General features: G+C 39.9%; 1 protein-coding gene across 1 annotated transcript; it reads left to right on the plus strand.

The window, feature by feature from the left end:
* Positions 1 to 730: 730 nt before the first annotated feature.
* Positions 731 to 6,468, plus strand: Znf892 (zinc finger protein 892). Its single transcript, XM_090336394.1, is given in 4 exon segments — positions 731 to 824; positions 1,487 to 1,570; positions 5,192 to 6,306; positions 6,308 to 6,468. Coding segments are annotated over 4 exon segments (1,404 nt in total). The 5' UTR covers positions 731 to 739; the 3' UTR covers positions 6,428 to 6,468.
* Positions 6,469 to 17,824: the final 11,356 nt, after the last annotated feature.

Consider the following 17,824-nt stretch of genomic DNA (forward strand, 5'->3'; position numbering starts at 1 on the left):
GGTTTCTAGAAGGAATCACATCTGTTGTTTTCTAAACACAACTAAAGCAAAAAAGGTCTAGGGGTTTGGCTTGAGAAGTAGAATTAGTAGAATACCTGCTTAGCAAGCCTACGGCTCTGAGTACAAAATTCTTTACTGCCCCAGACCCCCAAAACCTTAATTCATGATTTTCTCTCCTTTGACATGCGTAAAGAGTAAGAAGTTCTACAGTTGTGTAATTTAACTCTTGACAAACTAAGAACTTGGTACCTCCAGGTGTTTTTTGTTTTTGTTTCTGTTTGCCAGTCTTAGACTTGAATTCAGGGCTGTCCCTGAGCTTTTTTTGCTCAAGCTAGTGCTCTGCCATTTTGAGCCACAGTGCCACTTCCAGTTATCTGTTAAGTAATTAGAGATAAGAGTCTCACGGAGTTTCATGCCTGGGCTGGCTTTGAACCAGGACCCTTAGATCTCAGCCTCTTGAGTACTAGGATTACAGATGAGAGCCACCAGTGCCCGCCTAGCATTTTGCATTAAAGGTACTTTGCTTCCTACCTGCAGGTACTAGGTAGCTCTGATGAATGGAGGCAGAGTTACTCTGCAGATCTTGCTTGGTGTAGAGAGAGGTACAGTGTAGTATTGTCTAGCCTTCCTGAACTTCCTGGCATCCTCCTATGCTGTCACTTTGGGTCTTTCCTGAAGCCTCTGGAAGGAGACCTGTTGGTGAGCACTGATGTGTTTGGTTTTCCAGGGATTGCTGGGTATGGCTGAGGCTCTCACCCAGGGGGGGAAGCTGAAGACTTCCCAGGGAGCTGTGCCTGAGAAGCACAGGAATCTGGTCTTGCTGGGTAAGTATGGCACTCCAGTCCCTGTGAATTTACCTTGTGTTTTACCTTTGGTTCTTCAGTTGCTAGGATCTTTGAGATCCTTAACTATAAGGTCTTAATTCTTCATTCCTGTAAGGCCTGACAGGCAGTTTCTGGAAATAGTTTCAATGCTCCTAGAGATAGAAATGGACACCTCTATCATATGGGCATGTTCATTCCTTTTTTTCTACTCCTTAAGCAAGAATGCCAATGTAAAGTCCTAGGGAAAACTCTTAAGAGCATGAGTGCTTATTCTTTTAGTAGGAGGAGCTAAATGAAAGTAATCAATTCTGTACTCGGATAAACCCATATCAGTTTTCCTGCTTTCTGAGCACTACTGAGGAAGAATCCAGACTGGCACCTCTCCCTCCCCATCCTCTCCCTCCGCTCTCTTTCTCTCTCTTGAACTCAGGGCTTTCTGAAGGCTAGCACTCTCCTTTTTGATCCACAGCACCACTTCTGGCTTTTTCTGTATATGTGGTACCAAGGAATCAAACCCAGGGCTTTGTGCATGCTAGACAAGCACTCTACCACTAGGCCATACTCCCAGCCTGGCTTCTTTTTTTTTTATACTGTTCTCACTGTAGACCAAGGAACCAGCCCTGCTATGTATCAGACTCTCTCTTCTTTCTCCCCATGAACAGGGCTTCCAATTTCCAAATCCAGTGTGATCTCTCAGTTGGAGCATGGGGAGGAGCTAGAGAGAGAAGACTCAACAGCCAGTCCAGGTGAGTGATGGCTGGGAACAATGAAAATACAAACCAAATGGGCCTGGAATTGCTTGTGGAACAGTCTTCAGAATTCACTACACCTGTGGAAATATAAAACTGGAGTCCTACTCTCATTGTGAATTTGTTTTTTAAAAAAATACTTCCTACCCTTTCAAATTAATTGCTTTTCCAAAATAAAGTAGAATGAAACCAACATTTCCATGTTAATAATTTGCTTGGATATAAGACTCTAAACTAGGCTTCTTTACATACACTATTATATACATATATACACTATATACGTACACTACTATATCTCTGTCTAATGATGCTATTGCCTGAGTCTCTGATTAATGACTATAAATTGATTTCTGCTCTGTATACAAGCAGAGGGAGTATAGCATGGGGAACTAGACTCTTGGGAACTAGACATCTTAGGTTTAGAGCCAGTCTTAACCTTAGCTCAGTAGCTCTGATCTTTTATTGCTTGCTTGTTTGTTTGGTCGGTTTTGGGACTTGAACTCATGGCCCAGGCACTCTCTCTGAGCTCTTTTTGCTCAAGGCTAATACTCTACTACTTTGAGCCACAGCACCACTTCTGGTTTTCTGGTGTTTAATTGCAGATAAGAGTTTCAAGGACTTTCCTGCCAGGGCTGGCTTTGAACTATGATTTGCCCCCTGAGTAGCTAGGATTACAGGCTCTGATCTTTATCAAGTGATTTTTCACTCAGTGACTCAGGTTTTCTAGGATTAAAATAATGTTAGCACTTAATTCATAGATTGTGGAGAAGAGCAATGAAGTAATCCAAGGTAAGCATTTAGAATGCTAAGCAAATATATGCTATCAATTAATGCTATTAATAGTTGTGTGTGTGTGTGTGTGTGTGTGTGTGTGTGTGTGTGTTTGTGTTTGTACGTGTGTGTGTGTACGTGTGCCACTCCTGGAGATTGAACTCAGAGCCTGGATACTGTCTCTGAGCATTTTTTTGCACAAGGCTACTGCTCTGCCACTTGAGTTCCAGTTCCACCTGTGGCTTTTTTACAGTTAATTAAAGATAAGAGTCTCTCAAGCCACTAGTAACTCACACCTGTAATCCTGGCTACTCAGAAGGGTGAGATTTGAGAATCACAGTTCAAAGCCAGCCTGGAAAGGAAAGTCTCTAATAAAACTACTCAGAACAAGCCAGAAGTGGTGTGACTTAAGTGGTAGAGCACTGTCTTTGAGCAAAAGGAAGCTCAGGTGCAGGCCCAGAGTTCAAGCCCCAGGACCAACAAAAAAACCCAAAATGTCTCACTGACTTTTCCACCTTGGCTGGCTTCAGACCACTAGTTTCATGTCTCAGCCTCCTGACTAGCCAGGATTACTGGTGCCCAGCAGTATTTTAATTTTGAAATGTATAATGAATTTGACTTTATTCTTTCAAACCAGATTATTGTAGTAGACTACCAGTTAACCATATTTTCTTGAATCTTATGGCTAATCAAAGCATCATACTATTGCTAGATTCCTCCAGTGAACTGTTCACTCTGCCCATTTTTTCTGTCTACTTTCAAGGTCTTTTTTAATCTATCTGCTCAAACTTCTTGCTTTCTCTGTCCTCCAGTTTGAACCCTTTACACAAATCCTCAGGTTTTTTAGAATCCTCCACTAACCATGTATTCTCCACAGATAGTTGGGGCACATCTATTTGTCTTTGACCTTATTTTTTGTAGGAGGGGGGAATTCCTGGTATTGGCATTTGAGCTTAGGACCTCAAGCTTCCTTGGTAGGTGTTCTACTACTTGTGCTACCCTCTCCCCCAGTATCATTTTGTTTTAGTTATTTTTCAGATAGGACCTCACATTTTGCCCCAGGCCAAAATCCTTCTACTAGCAACCTCTCTTGAAACTGAGATCACAAGTGCTACTCTCAGCTTATTTTGTTGGGGTAGGGTCTCTTTTTTTCCCAGGGTGACTGTGAACCACAATTCTAATCTCTGATTTCTGAGTAGCTGATATTATAGATGGGAGCTACCTCACTCAGCTGTCATTGACATTTTTCCATTTGTCCCTTAAAATCCCAGGTACTTCCCTAAGTATGGTATACAGTTTACAATACTGTATTGATTTCACTTCATTTAGACACATGATTAGATATTAAAGATCATTTGTATTAGTCTGTTTGTGTTTCTATATTAAAAAATACAGATGAGGTAGTTTATAAAGAAATTTTTTTAGCCCATGATTGGGAAAGTTGAGATCATAATGGCTCAGCCCTCATGAGTGTCTTCTTGGCTGTATCATAACATGATAGTGAGGCAAAGAGAAAACAAGGATGGACAAATAGAACCAAGCCTATGGAATGGCCTCACTTTATAACAACCCACTCTTGCAAGAACTAATTCATTCCTTTAGACCAGCATTAATCTCTTCTGATGGTGGCACTCTATGACATAATTACTACCCTTTAGACCCTTCCTCTTTTTGTATTCTTTTATGTGTATGTCTAGTGTGCGGGGGAGATCTAACCCAGGGCATCACACGTATTAGGCACTGGCTCTACTGCTCATCTATATCATTCCTAGGTATCATCTCAGCACTGCCAAGCTAAGGATCAAGCTACCAGTATATTTATCCTTGAGGGATATACTCATCCATCCCCAAATCATAATATCATCTAAACCTGGAATAGTTAAACATTTTTAACAATGAAGCTTTTGTCCCTAAACTCTTATTAGTAAGCCCAGGGTCTTTGGATAAGTACTTTAGAAGATTAGGGACCAGTCTGAGCAATGGAGCTGTAACCTTGCCCTCAGTAACACACTCGGCCCCTTTTCTTCTTTTCAAATTTGGTTCTTGGTGCCGGGAGTTTGGCCTAGTGGTAGAGTGCTTGCCTACCATGCACGAAGACCTAGGTTCAATTCCTCAGTACCACATACATAGAAAAAGCTGGAAGTGATGCTGTGGGCTCAAGTGATAGAGCCGTAGCCTTGAGAAAACCCAAAGATAGTACTCAGGCCCTGAGTTCAAGCCCCAATACTGAAAAAATTTGGTTCTATACCAATGATCAGATGATCGTTTGCTTCCTAACTTCCAAGCTTTATGATAACTTGAAGTTATCATTTGAGATTATAGATATAGCCTACATTGATACTCATTTCAAGAATTTGTGTTTCATCTTGACCTAGTAGTAACAGAGACTTTTGTTTAAGAGAAGATTAGTCTTCTAGTAGAGATTGAAACATAATAGAGTTGGGAAGGTTGGCAATAAGATTAGCTAAAGTGGACCTTTCTTGATTTACGCAGTTAGTTAGAGGCTCTGGTGAAAGGGATACAGTAGATAAACCCCAGAGACATCTGTTTCTGAATCCAGCTGTCTTGTTCACACCACCTTTTGTTTTTCATTTCTCCAAATCACCATGGCGTAGCTTAATCTTTCTTTGTTTTTTTTTTTAAGTAACTGCTGCACAGAGGAATGATTAATGTCTTTGTGCGATTGTACTTTGTCTAGTCACTTACCTTTCCTATGTCCTCTCAAGGAAGTTTTTGAGAGCTTTGTAGTTGGCTTTTGAGAGCTTTGAAGATCATTTTTGCTTGTTTTACTGTTTGTTTACCACAACAGGTAGAAAATGATATCTTGTGCATTTTTGCTTCTTTCAGACTGGGGAGAAATACCAGAAAGCAAAGAGCTAACTCCAGAGAAAGAGTGTTCTAAAGAAGAATTAGTCCCTGGGGTGTTCATAGAAAGATTTCCAGAGGAATGTTCCAGTGAATGTGAAAACTCTTTAGAAAGTCAGCAGGAAAACAATGAGAAACATTTAATACAAGAGGTTGTCTCTCAGAACAAACTTTCTGGGGAAAGAAGTTACCAGTGTGATGAATTTAGAAGAAATTTTAGTCAGCAGGCATTACTTGTTCAACAGCAAAAAGAGAGACTCCATAATTGTGATTCATTGAAAAAAAACTTAAACCATAATTCAGATACAATTAGGCATGAGAGAATTTGTACAGAAAAGAAACCTTGGAAGTGTAGTGAATGTGAAAAAACTTTCAGTTACTACTCAGCTTTTGTGTTGCATCAGAGAATTCACACAGGAGAAAAACCCTATGAATGTAATGAATGTGGTAAAACTTTTAGCCAGAGCATACACCTTACTCTGCATCAGAGAATTCATACTGGAGAGAAGCCCTACAAATGTCACGAATGTGGGAAAGCCTTCAGCCATCGCTCAGCTCTTATTCGGCATCACATAATTCACACTGGAGAGAAACCGTATGAGTGCAATGAATGTGGAAAAGCCTTCAATCAAAGTTCATACCTTACTCAACATCAGCGAATTCATACTGGAGAAAAACCTTATGAGTGTAATGAATGTGGGAAGGCTTTCAGCCAAAGCACTTTCCTTACCCAACATCAGGTTATTCACACTGGAGAGAAACCTTACAAGTGTAACGAATGTGGCAAGGCCTTTAGTGATCGTTCAGGCCTTATTCAGCACCAGAGAACTCATACTGGGGAGAGGCCTTATGAGTGTAATGAATGTGGGAAAGCCTTTGGCTACTGTTCGGCCCTCATTCAGCACCAGAGAACTCACACTGGGGAAAAACCGTATAAATGCAATGATTGCATCAAAGCCTTTAGTGACCGCTCAGCCCTTATTCGTCATCAGAGAACACACACTGGAGAGAAACCTTATAGGTGTAAAGATTGTGGGAAAGCTTTCAGCCAGAGCTCATCCCTTACAAAGCATCAGAAAATTCACACTGGAGAAAAACCCTATAAGTGTAAAGAATGTGGAAAAGCCTTCAGCCAAAGTTCGTCCCTTTCTCAACATCAGAAAACTCATGGTGGAGGGAAAACCAAGGAATGTGGACAAATCTTTAGTGAACATCTAGCCTTTGGTCAATAGAAGAGAATCTATACTGGATAAATGTCATATATTTAGAGTATATTTATTGAGCCTTCACCATACATTCTATAAGGGCTACAAAGAAATTAAAACTTATAAAAAACCGTAAGAAGTCATGTCATTGCGAGCTTATTAAGACTATGAAAAAGTAGTTTTACAATGAAAAAAAAAGTCCTTTCCCTTGGGGAAAAAAGGAAGTTGATTCTAATATCCTAATGTGTATATAAATTGCCAAGTCCTTAAGAGAGAAGTAGGGAATATATGCCATGATGTAAAGTAAGCATCTTGACTGAGATAGGTAGACTCCAATAGGACAAATTTATACAGACGAGGTCCATTTAGGAAAATTGTAGGGACAGAAATAAGAGATTGAAAACCTACAAGTTTGTTTAGAATCAGGAATGATAGAGTTACCTTTTGACATTAACTACAAGGACTCAAAGGAGGCAGACCGAAACAAGAGAGAAAGAGTGGAGGGTAGTGGGATGGCTCAAGAAATGTTAGTTGAGAATAACATACTAAGTATTAACAAGCAGGAAAAATATTAGACTTGTTAGTTTGTCAGTTGCAAAGTTCATGACATCATCTTTACCCTGAGGTGAGGAATGTTGGCCTGGGGCCTGCTTCTGCACTTTTTGTCTTACAAGTCCTGATTTTGTGACCTACTAATAATCGTGTTAAAAGGACACCTTAGGGGCTGGGAGTTTAGTCTAGTGGTAGAGTGCTTGCCTAGCATGCACGAAGACCTGGGTTTGATTCCTCAGTACCACATACATAGAAAAAAGCCAGAAGTAGCTCAAGTGGTAGAGTTCTAGCCTTGAAAAAGCCCAAGGACAGTGCTGAGGCCCTGAGCTCAAGGCCAAGGACTGGCAAAAAAAAAAAAAAAAAAAAAAAAAAAAAAAAAAAAAAAGGACACCTTAGAAAGTTAGAGTACAGAAGAGGCATTTGATATGTTCGATCTATTAAGCTATCTGAGTTACTGGAAAGTTTATTTATTTAAAAAGATGGCCTCAGTGGTACATTGTCAATTATACCTTTGGGTTTTTTCCATACCATCATAAAATTTAATTATAGTATTGTGCTGACATTGAATATTACATTGTAAAAAGCTTGAAAAGACTAAAATACTCACCTTTCACAATTTTACTCTTGGAGGAGGCAGATAACATCCTTGTGTATAGTCTTTAAGTTGAAACTTTAAAAGTTCTTGTTGGAAACAGTTTGAGTAGGCATTTTTCTCATGGAGGTTTCCTTATCTATGATGTTCCTTGGTGTTGATCTCTGAGTAAATTTCTGTTTAGCATTGGTTGAGCTTCTTAAATCCTTTTATGTTTTCATCTGTTGCCAATTTCAGCCACAGGTTTTTCCAAATAAAATTTCATCTCATGCGCTGCCTCTGGATTCTGATGGCAGAACTATTAAATCTTTGATTGTAGCCTTACAATTTCCGAGACTCTGTTTCTTCCAGTCTATTTTTGTTCTATCTTTTCTAATAAAACTTCATAGACTGAATGCTCAAGAAATATGGAGAGTTAGCTAGTCATGGGAGCTGGCTCGTGTTTGTAATCCTAGTTGCTCAGGAAGTAGAGATTGGAAAGACTGTGGTTTGAAGGCAGCCTGGGCAGGGAGGGGAGATCCAAATCAAGATATCCCCTCTCAACAAATAAGCTAAGTATAGTTGGTACCAATCTGTGATCCCAGTTATAGGGGAAGCATACAAAAGAACTGTGGTCCTGTCCAGCCTAACCAAAACTTACATGCTATTCAAAAAATAATGAAAGCATAAAGGGACCATGGGTAAGTGGAAGTATGACTGAACTAGTAAGGTGCCAGCCCTGTCAAAAAAAGCTAAGTGAGAGGATGAAGCCTTGAATTCTAGTCCCAGTACTATATTTAAAAAAGAGCCAATGTTAGATCACTTGCTTAGCAAAGGTAAAACTTTGAGTTCAAACCCCTGTACCATCCAAGAAATATGGAACATATAAAATCCTAGGCTTCTCTTCCTGACTGTCAGACACATGCCTTGGTGTGTCTTCTCATGGTCTTTCCATAGTGCATATGAAAGAAGAAAGAGATCTTATGAGGCCACGTGTTCTCTTGGGTTGGACCCTATACTTCTCAGTTGCCTCCTAAAAGCCCCATTTCCAAGTAAAGTCACATAGAGGGGTATGCCTTCTGCATACAAATTTTAGAGAGACAACTTGGTCCATATCGTATTCTGTACCTTTCCACCATAGTGATGTCCATTCGTGAAAAGAACACGTTCCATTCCAACTAAATCCAGCAAACTCAACTTTCAAGCTCAGAATTTTGCCTAAATATCACTCAAACCAGATATAGTGAGACATAAGGCACAACCCAGGAAACTAAACCAGCAGGCACCTCAGAACTCTGCCTTCTAACCATTACCCAATTCCAAGCTGCTTGTATATTTTTAATAAGTATTACACAGCATCTCACTTTTTGCTACTCACACTGCTATAACAAAATGCCATAGACTAGATGACTCCAAAAGTGATTTCTCATAATTTTGGAAGCTGGAAGTCCAACATTATGGCCCAGTAGAGTTTGGTTCCTGGTGAAGGCTGGCTTCTTTCTTTCTGTGTCTTCATGTGGCCTTATCTATATGTGGAGTGCCCCCTCTTATGAGGCAATCGGTCTTACTGAATTAGGACCTCACATTTATGAGCTCTTTTGACATAATTACCTCCCCAAAAGCATATCTTCAAATACAGTCACATTAGAGGTGAGGAGCCAAGAAAATGAAATTAGGGGAGCTGAGGGTCGCAATGCAGTCCATTGTAGTTTTATCTGTCATTCTCTTGGAAGTTTTCTGTTTTTCTAGCCTCAGGTTCACAAAGGGCTGTCTTCTTAGTCCCTGCCATTGACCCTTTTGCTAGAAAGAGTATCACTTTCTTGAGTCTTAAAAAGACTAAAATCTGGCAGAGTTACCAGATTCTCCAGATTACAAACTGGAATACAAAAGGCAAAAAGAAGCACTAAGAAAAACTGCTGTGCTGTCTCTCAGGATGCTAGGCTAGGGCCAATCTATTCTCTGCCTTAGAACCTTCTTAGGTTTTGTTTTGGAGTATACAATATCCAGGACTTTTAGTTGTGCTCAGAGGATTACTGAAAGTGCTGCTCTGTCTTTCCTGACATCCTTGTATTTGACACAGATATGGCACATTGGGTTGTGTGTCACATATGAGTCAAAAGCGTGTCACACAGCTCATTTGTAACCAGTTATAAATTGCTACCAGGAGGAATGCTCACTGAATAGATAGACACTACAGGCTGCTTCATCCAGCATGCAGTGAGCTACACTTCTTGAGTTAGGGAGGAAAACAAGTGAAGAAATAGTATTGAAAATACTATATATATTGAAATACTATATCTGTTCTAAGAGCATGTGAAAAATCACATGCTAAATATTTAATTTTGTAGTCTGAATTTCTTCAATTTTATATTATCTGTAATTATCTGTTTATTTTAATTTCATATGCAGCATATATTGTAGATAGCCAGCAAAAATGCAAATATTGAGATTTGGAGAAATTCCCTTATCCTTTCAAATCTATTTTCTCATATATATATATATCATATATATAATTATTTTCTTTCAAATTGCAATACTTACTTGAGAGGGGTTAGAATTCGATAGAAAATAGATATGAAAGTGGTTTACAAGCTACCAAGTTCTGTGTAACTACTAGGTATCATTGACAGAGGCATTTATGTAGCCATCATGTATGCTTTATGATACCATAGCTACATAAAAAATACTGAATGTGAGTATGTCTTTATCTTTTAAATACATTTTCTTGAATTGTAGAAAAACGTGCATCTTTTGTAACACTTCCTTGGTTTCCTTTCCTCCTTCCTCCCTCCTTCTCTCTCTGTCCCTCCATCTTTCCTTCCCTCCTCTCTCCTTTCTTCCTTCCTTCCTGTTTTTTTCCTTCCTTCCTTTTGTTCCTTCTGCCAGTACAGGGGCTTGAACTCAGGAGCTTATGCTCTTGCCTAGCTTTTTCCTTCAAGGCTGATGCTCTAACATTGGAAGTAGATGCTTCTACTTCTACTTCCAGTCATCTGCTGGTTAACTGTATGTAAGAGTTTCTGGATTTGTCTCCCTGGCTTTGAACTGTGATCCTCAGATCTCAGCCTCCTGCATAGCAAAGGTTATATGTGTAAGCTACCAGTGTCCCATTTGCTTTGATCTATTAAGTTGGCAAATTATGTGTGTGTGTGTGTGTGTGTGTGTGTGTGAGTGTGTGTGTGTGTGTGTGTGTGTGTGTGTGTGTGTGTGTGTGTGTGGTTTATGAGACAGGCTCTTGCTGTATACCCAGGCTGGCTTCTAACTTGACATTTTCCTGCTTCTCTTTCCTGACTGCTGGGATTAGACATGGACCACCATGTCTGTCGCTACATTGATGGATTCTGTAATATTAATGAAAGACACCTATTCATAGGTTTACCAAATGTACTGATTTTCCCCATCTCTGAAGGAGTTTGTATTCTGTGTTTTATTGCCTTTACTTGTTAAACTGGGATTACATTTATGGAGTGTGTTGGATTGTTTTGTTTTGCTTTTTGCCAGTCTTGGGGTTTGAATTCAGGGCCTGAGCACTGTCCTTGGGCTTTCTCAAGGCTAGAGCTCTACCACTTGAGCCACGGCACCATTTCCGGCTTTTTCTATGTATGTGATACTGAGGAATCAAACCCAGGTCTTCGTGCATGATAGGCACGCACTCTACCACTAGGCCAAACTCCCAGCCACTTGGTTGGTTTTAAGTAGTAGTCGGAGTAATTTGTTTGTTTGTTTTCTAGCTGGTACTGGAGCCTCACTTGCCTAGCCTGCTTGCTTGTCTGGCACTCTGAGCCACTCCTCAAGGTTTTGCTGGATATTTTGTAGAGGGGAGTCTTCAGCTTTTCTACCTAGACTGACTTCAATCTTCAGTTCTCTGATCTCAGCCTCCTGAGTAGCTAGAATTACAGACGTGAGCCTCTGGTGCCCAACTGAATCTTCATTTGTTTTTTAAACTTTCATTAGGTTTTTAAAAAATAACCTTTTTGTTATCAAGTTGTGCAGTATACTTTGTTAGCCCTTGCTTTTTTTGTACTTGTGTCCCTTTCTTCTTTCCTATCATTGCTTCTTTGCATCCTATTTTCCTCTTGACTGATTCCAGAGGTTTCTCGATATTAGTAGTGTTTTAAAATAACTTTTTTGGTCAGTCCTGGGGACTGAACTCAAGGCCTGGGCCCTGTCCTTCGGCTTTCTCATTTGAGCCACAGCACCACTTCTGGCTTTTTCTATGTATGTGGTAACAAAGAATGAAACCTAGTGTTTCAGGAATGCTAGGCAAGCACTCTTAAGGGCCACACTGCTGCCTCCCCCATTTTTTAACATTATAAAACCAATTTTATCAATAAAATTAGCACATACATACAATAAAACTACCCACTGAATGTTCAGTGAGCTTGACAAAGTTAACATCTGCATAGCCACCACTATAATTGTATGTGCTGCCACCCACCTCCTATTTTTCTCCTCTCCTTCTCTCCTCCCTTCCCCTCTCCATCTCTTTCTTCTTTCCACAGATCTATGAGTTGTAAGACCCGTGTATACTGTGTGCCCATCATGACACTAAAGATAAAGAACTATTCCATCACATCAAAAAATTCCTTTAGAATGCTGTTCCTTTTTACACTGGTTTCCCTCCCCCACCCTTATTTTACATTATTTATCCTTTTATATCATTGCATAGTTTTCCATTTTACGCAACATAATATACCTATCCATTTATATATTAAAGGAAATTTAGAATGTTTCTAAGTTTTGGTGATTATGAATAAAATTACTATAAACATTTGAATATAGGGTTTTTTTTAATGTGAACACATCTTTTCCTTTCTTTGGGGTCATATGCCAAGTGGGTGTTTGTAAGGCAAGGCCAAACAGTTTTTCCAGAATGTCTGTATAGTTTTGTGTTCCCACCAGCAAGGAGCAAGAGATATATTTATTCCACACATTGATATAATTATTGATGTAATTATGTATTATAATAAATGCATACTGGCATCTCATTTCAGTTTTGATTTGTATTTTCTTTTCAACACCTATGGTGGGCACCTTTGCATGTGCTGTCTATTTGCATTTCTTCTTTGGAGAAGTGTCTAATGAAGTCTTTTGCCATTTTTGAGAAATGCTAGTTTTCCTAGTTTGTGTTTTATTCTTTTATTCCTGTGCCTTTCATAGACTGAGCAAATTTAAGTTAAGTCTAGTCTATAAATTTCTTCCTTTTATGGGCCATACTTTTGGTGTTACATGCTAAGAATCTGCCCCTAAAGCTGAGGATGTTGTTACTCTAGTAGCTTAATAACAGTATTATTTCATATTTATTTATATATACGCCCTATTTTAGTTAATTGTTGTAAAAGCTGTAAAATAAAGATCCAAGTTCATTTTCTTACTGTGCTTATCTCATTGTTCCAGCATTTTTTTGTCCAAACACATATTCTCTCTCCATTGAATTATCATTTCACCTTTGTCAGCAATCAACCTGTTAGGTTTGTGTGGGTCTATTTCTGAACACTCTGTTTCATTCCATTGACCTATGGGTCCGTATTGTTGCCAAAACTATATATCATCCTTAGCTTTACAGTAAGACCAACAATCAGATAATAGAACTCTTTCAAAGTGATTTCTATTCTAATTTGTTTGTTTCTACCATCACTATGTTTGTCTATATATCATGTCAAACATAGTTTGTATGTTTATATGTAATGGCATGTTGTATATTCTTACAAGATTAACTCCACAACTCAATAGTCACACATTTTAAAACATACAGTTCAGTGAGTTTAGCATATCCTTCCATATTTGGTAGCTGGTATTATTGTGTAAAGAAGAGTTCACCATCCTCACCATTGTTTTAAGCATCACTGTGAGTTCATGGAACCTTTAAAAAAAAAAACACACATAAAATCTGGGGCCAGGAGTGTTGCCTAGTGGTAGGGGTGCTTGCCTAGCAAGCACAAAGCCCTGGGTTCAATTCCTTGGTACCATATACACAGAAAAAGCTGGAAGTGGTGCTGTGGCTCAAGTGGTATAAGTCTAGCCTTGAGCAAAAGTGCTCAAGGACAGTGCCCAGACCCTGAATTCAAGCCCCAGGACTGGCTAAAAAACAAAACCTCCCGTGTGATTGTTGTTTTTAATGTACTATGTTATTTCTCTCTTTTTTTGCCCTTTGGTTAATCTCATGTTGTTACTGTATTTGACTTTGTTACCTAGTATATTGTATATATGTTTATTTGAAATAGGAAAGGGAAGGGGGGAAATACAATTATTGGGAAGGGTGGGGGAAGGAAATGGGGACAAAAACATGAGAAGGGGTATCAATGTGCGAGAAGCAATGCACCTACTACCCGGTGAATGTAACTGTAACCCCTCTATACATAACCCTGACAAAAAAAAGCCATAAAAAAACCAAATCTTCCATTGAGGCTGATTGGTCCTAAGATGACTAGATTTTTGGTACACAACTTGGCCCATTTTTCCAGATGTAGAGCCCAATTAGGCTACCAATCAGATTTAAGTCAAGATACAATTTTCATTATTCTGGAAGGTTCTCCATACCCCTTCCCAGTCAATCCACACCACTCCACCTCATTCTCTTCTCCTCATCCTTTCAATTTCTCACTCTCTGCTCCCTAGTTTGCTTTGCTGTTACAGCATTTAAATAAAGTTATACATTATATACTTTTTGGGGGTCAGTCCTGGGTCTTGAACTCAAGGTTTGGGCACTGTCCCTGAGCTTCTTTTGCTCAAGGCTGGCACTCTGTCATCTGAGCCACAGTGCCATTTCTGGCTTTTTCTGTGTATGTGGTACTGAGGAATCAAACCCATGGCTTCATGCAGGCTAGACAAGCACTCTATCATTAAGCCACATTCCTGGGCCCTAACATATACCATTTGACAACTAGTTTCTTTATTCCACTATTTGTGTGCTTCACCATTTTGCATGTATATGTTATCTATAGGTTATTCTTTTTGCACCGATGGTATACTTTCCCATTGCATAAACATGCGGTAGGTTGTTTGTGCATTCTGCTGTTGATGGACAATTGAGTTTCCAGTGTTTTGGCTATTTATGTAATTGCTCTAGTCATTTTTTGTAGGCCTATGCACCTCTCTTGATCTGTAGATGCCTAAAAGGAGACTTCTTGAGGTAAAAAGAATTCATACGTTTAGCTTCAAAGATAATATCCAGCCAGGCACTGGCTGGATGCCTATAATCGTAAGTACTCAGATGAGATCTGAGGATCATGGTTTGAAGCCATACTGGGCAGGCAAGTCTGTGAGATTATCTCCAATTAACTTTGAGCAAAAATAGAGCTCAGGGACAGTATCCACGCCCTGACTTCAAACCCAGGACTAGCACACACACACACACACACACACACACACACACACACACACACACACACACACACACGCGCGCGCGCGCGCGTGCTGATGTCAAGTGGTTTTTCCAATGATGAGACCAATTTACAACACAGTAATTACAACAAGCACAAGAGTTCTAATTTCTCAACACTGTAATTTCCATCTTTAAAATCTTTAATCATATGGTTCATGTGCAATAATATCTCATTGTGACTACAATTTTCTTTTTTTTTTTTTGCCAGTCCTGGGCTTGAGCTCAGGGCTTGAGCACTGTCCTTGGACTTTCTCAAGGCTAGAGCTCTACCATTTGAGCCACAGCACCACTTCCGGCTTTTTTCTATGTATGTGGTACCAAGGAATCGAACCCGGGTCTTCGTGCATGCTAGGCAAGCACTTTAACCACTAGGCCAAACTCCTGGCCCCGTGACTACAATTTTCTTTTCTGGTATTATTGAACCCACGACCTATCCCAAACTACTTCATCTATGTACCCAGCCCTCCTTCATCTGCAACTAATTCTATTGCTCACTTTGTTTCCCTGCAGTGCTCCACATCAGCTTCATATCAGATTTTGGTGGTTAATTGGAGATAAGAGTTTCACAGACTTTCCTGCCAGGATTGAATCATGATCCTTAAATCTCAGTTTCCTGGATAGTTAAGAGTACAGGCATGAGCCACTGATACCCAATTTCTCCTTGTTTTCTGTGAAACAATAGAGATGCATAGACCCATCTCTCTCTCTCTCTCTCTCTCTCTCTCTCTCTCTCTCTCTCTCTCTCTCTCTCTCTCTCTCTCTCTCTCTCTCTCTCTCTCTCTCTCCTCTCTCTCTCTCTCTCTCTCTCTCTCTCTCTCTCTCTCTCTCTCTCTCTCTCTCTCTCTCTCTCTCTCTCTCTCCCTTCCTTTCTTTCTTCTTGTATGTGTGTCAGTCTCAGGGCTCAAGGACCTGGGCACTGTCACTGAGCTCTTTTACTCAAGGCTAGTACTCTACCACTTTGAGCCACAGCTCCACTTTCAGTTTTCTAGTGATTAATTGGAGATAAGAGTCTCCTTTCTGCCTGGGCTAGCTTGGTAAGTAGCTAGGATTACTGGCATGAACCACCAGAACCCAACTCACTTTCTTCTTTCATTGTACCAAATCTGAAATCAGGCATCCTATTTGTGAATCTGTTTATTATGTTTTCCTCCAGAATTCCTATTTTTAGTGTGGTGAGTTTTAGAGAATATCTCTACCTAACACTGGCACAATCCTCTGTGTTACAACCTATTATCCTTCCTTTGTGGCTCGTGTAAAATTGGATGCTTCCCAACTTTCAAAATGAAAGGAAGCTTTCAAACACTACTGGTGGAAAGGTAAAACTGTTACACATACTTTGGAAAGTGGTTTGGCAATCTCTTACAAAGGTAACCATTGACCCAGCAATCTGACTTCTGGATGTTTGTCCAAGAGAAATGAAAACATACATTTTCAAACATGATCTTAGTTGAGCTATTTATAGTAGCTCAAACTGGAAACGGCCCAACTGTCCATCAACAGTATAATAGGAAAATAAATTCTAGTATGTTCACAATGGAAACTACTTGACAATAACATGAATAAAATATGAATACACAGGTAAATTGCAAAAACATCAGTAGAGTGAAAGAAGTCAGAACACTACAGTCCCCTGTTGACTCCTTTCATATTATGCTCTAGACAAGGCTTGGAAATAGTGACAGAAAGTAATTATATCTTAGGAAAGACAGCTTAGGAGGGGCACAAGGATTTTCTAAGGTGATAAGAATATTATTCATCTTGCTTGGGATGTAGATTGCATAAGCATGTGTCTGTAAAACATATACAGTTCTAGCCAGGTGCTAGTGGCTCACGCCTGTAATACTAGCTACTCAGGAGGTTCTGATTTGAGGATGGCAGTTCAAAGCCAACCCAGGCATGAAAGTTCATGAGACTCTTGTCTCCAATTAACCACCAGAAAACCAGAAGTGGAGCTGTGGTTCAATGTGGTAGACGCTGAGATCTGAGGATCAATCTTCAAAGCTAGCCTGGGAAAGAAAGCCCTTTGAGACTCTTATGACCCATAAACAACCAATAAAACACCCCCCAAACAAACAAACAAAACCCTACCAGAAGTGGAGCTGTGGTTCAAGTGGTAGAATGCTAGCCTTGTGTAAAAAGGCCAGGGACAGAGGACAGGAGTTTGGCCCAGTGGTAGAGTGCTTGCCTAGCATGCACGAAGCCCTGGGTTTGATTCCTATACCACATACATAGAAAAGGCCAGAAGTGGTGCTGTGGTTTAAGCGGCAGAACAAACTAAAGTCCAAGGACAATTCCCAGACCATGAGTTCAAACCCCAGGACTGGCAAAAAAAAGTTCAGGGAAAGCACTCAGACCTTGAGATCAAGTCCCAGCACACAAACACACACACATACACACACAACACACACACAATACACATACACACACACACACACACACACACACACACACACACACACACACACACCACCTGTAATATTGGGAAGCATAAATAGGAGGATTACTGTTCAGGTTTACCAGGCATAAAATGAGACCTTATCTCAAAATAACATGTAAGGTCTGAGGGCATAGCTTAAGTGGTAGAGTGCCTACCAAACAAGCAGAAGGCCCTGAATTGAAACTTCAGTACTATACAATAATAATAAATAAGGAAATATTAACAACCTAGCAAGAGCTTAGATGACTACATAAAATTTGCTTAACTTCAAGGGATTTTTTTTTTTTTTGGTCAAATTATGAGCCTCAGGCTCAGCCTTCATTTTGGTATTATTTAATTCATTTGCCTATTATAAACTTCTCTACAGTTCTATTATTGTCACTAGGTGGCAGTGTTGATCAGCCAATCAGGCCCCAGTCTGCTCAAGTTGAACAGACCTGTAAGCAATTTGAGCAGCTGGGGAGGACTG

Source organism: Megascapheus bottae, chromosome 7, assembly GCF_031878675.1.
Source record: "Megascapheus bottae isolate mThoBot1 chromosome 7, mThoBot2.hap1, whole genome shotgun sequence".
NCBI classification, from domain to species: Eukaryota; Metazoa; Chordata; class Mammalia; order Rodentia; family Geomyidae; genus Megascapheus; species Megascapheus bottae.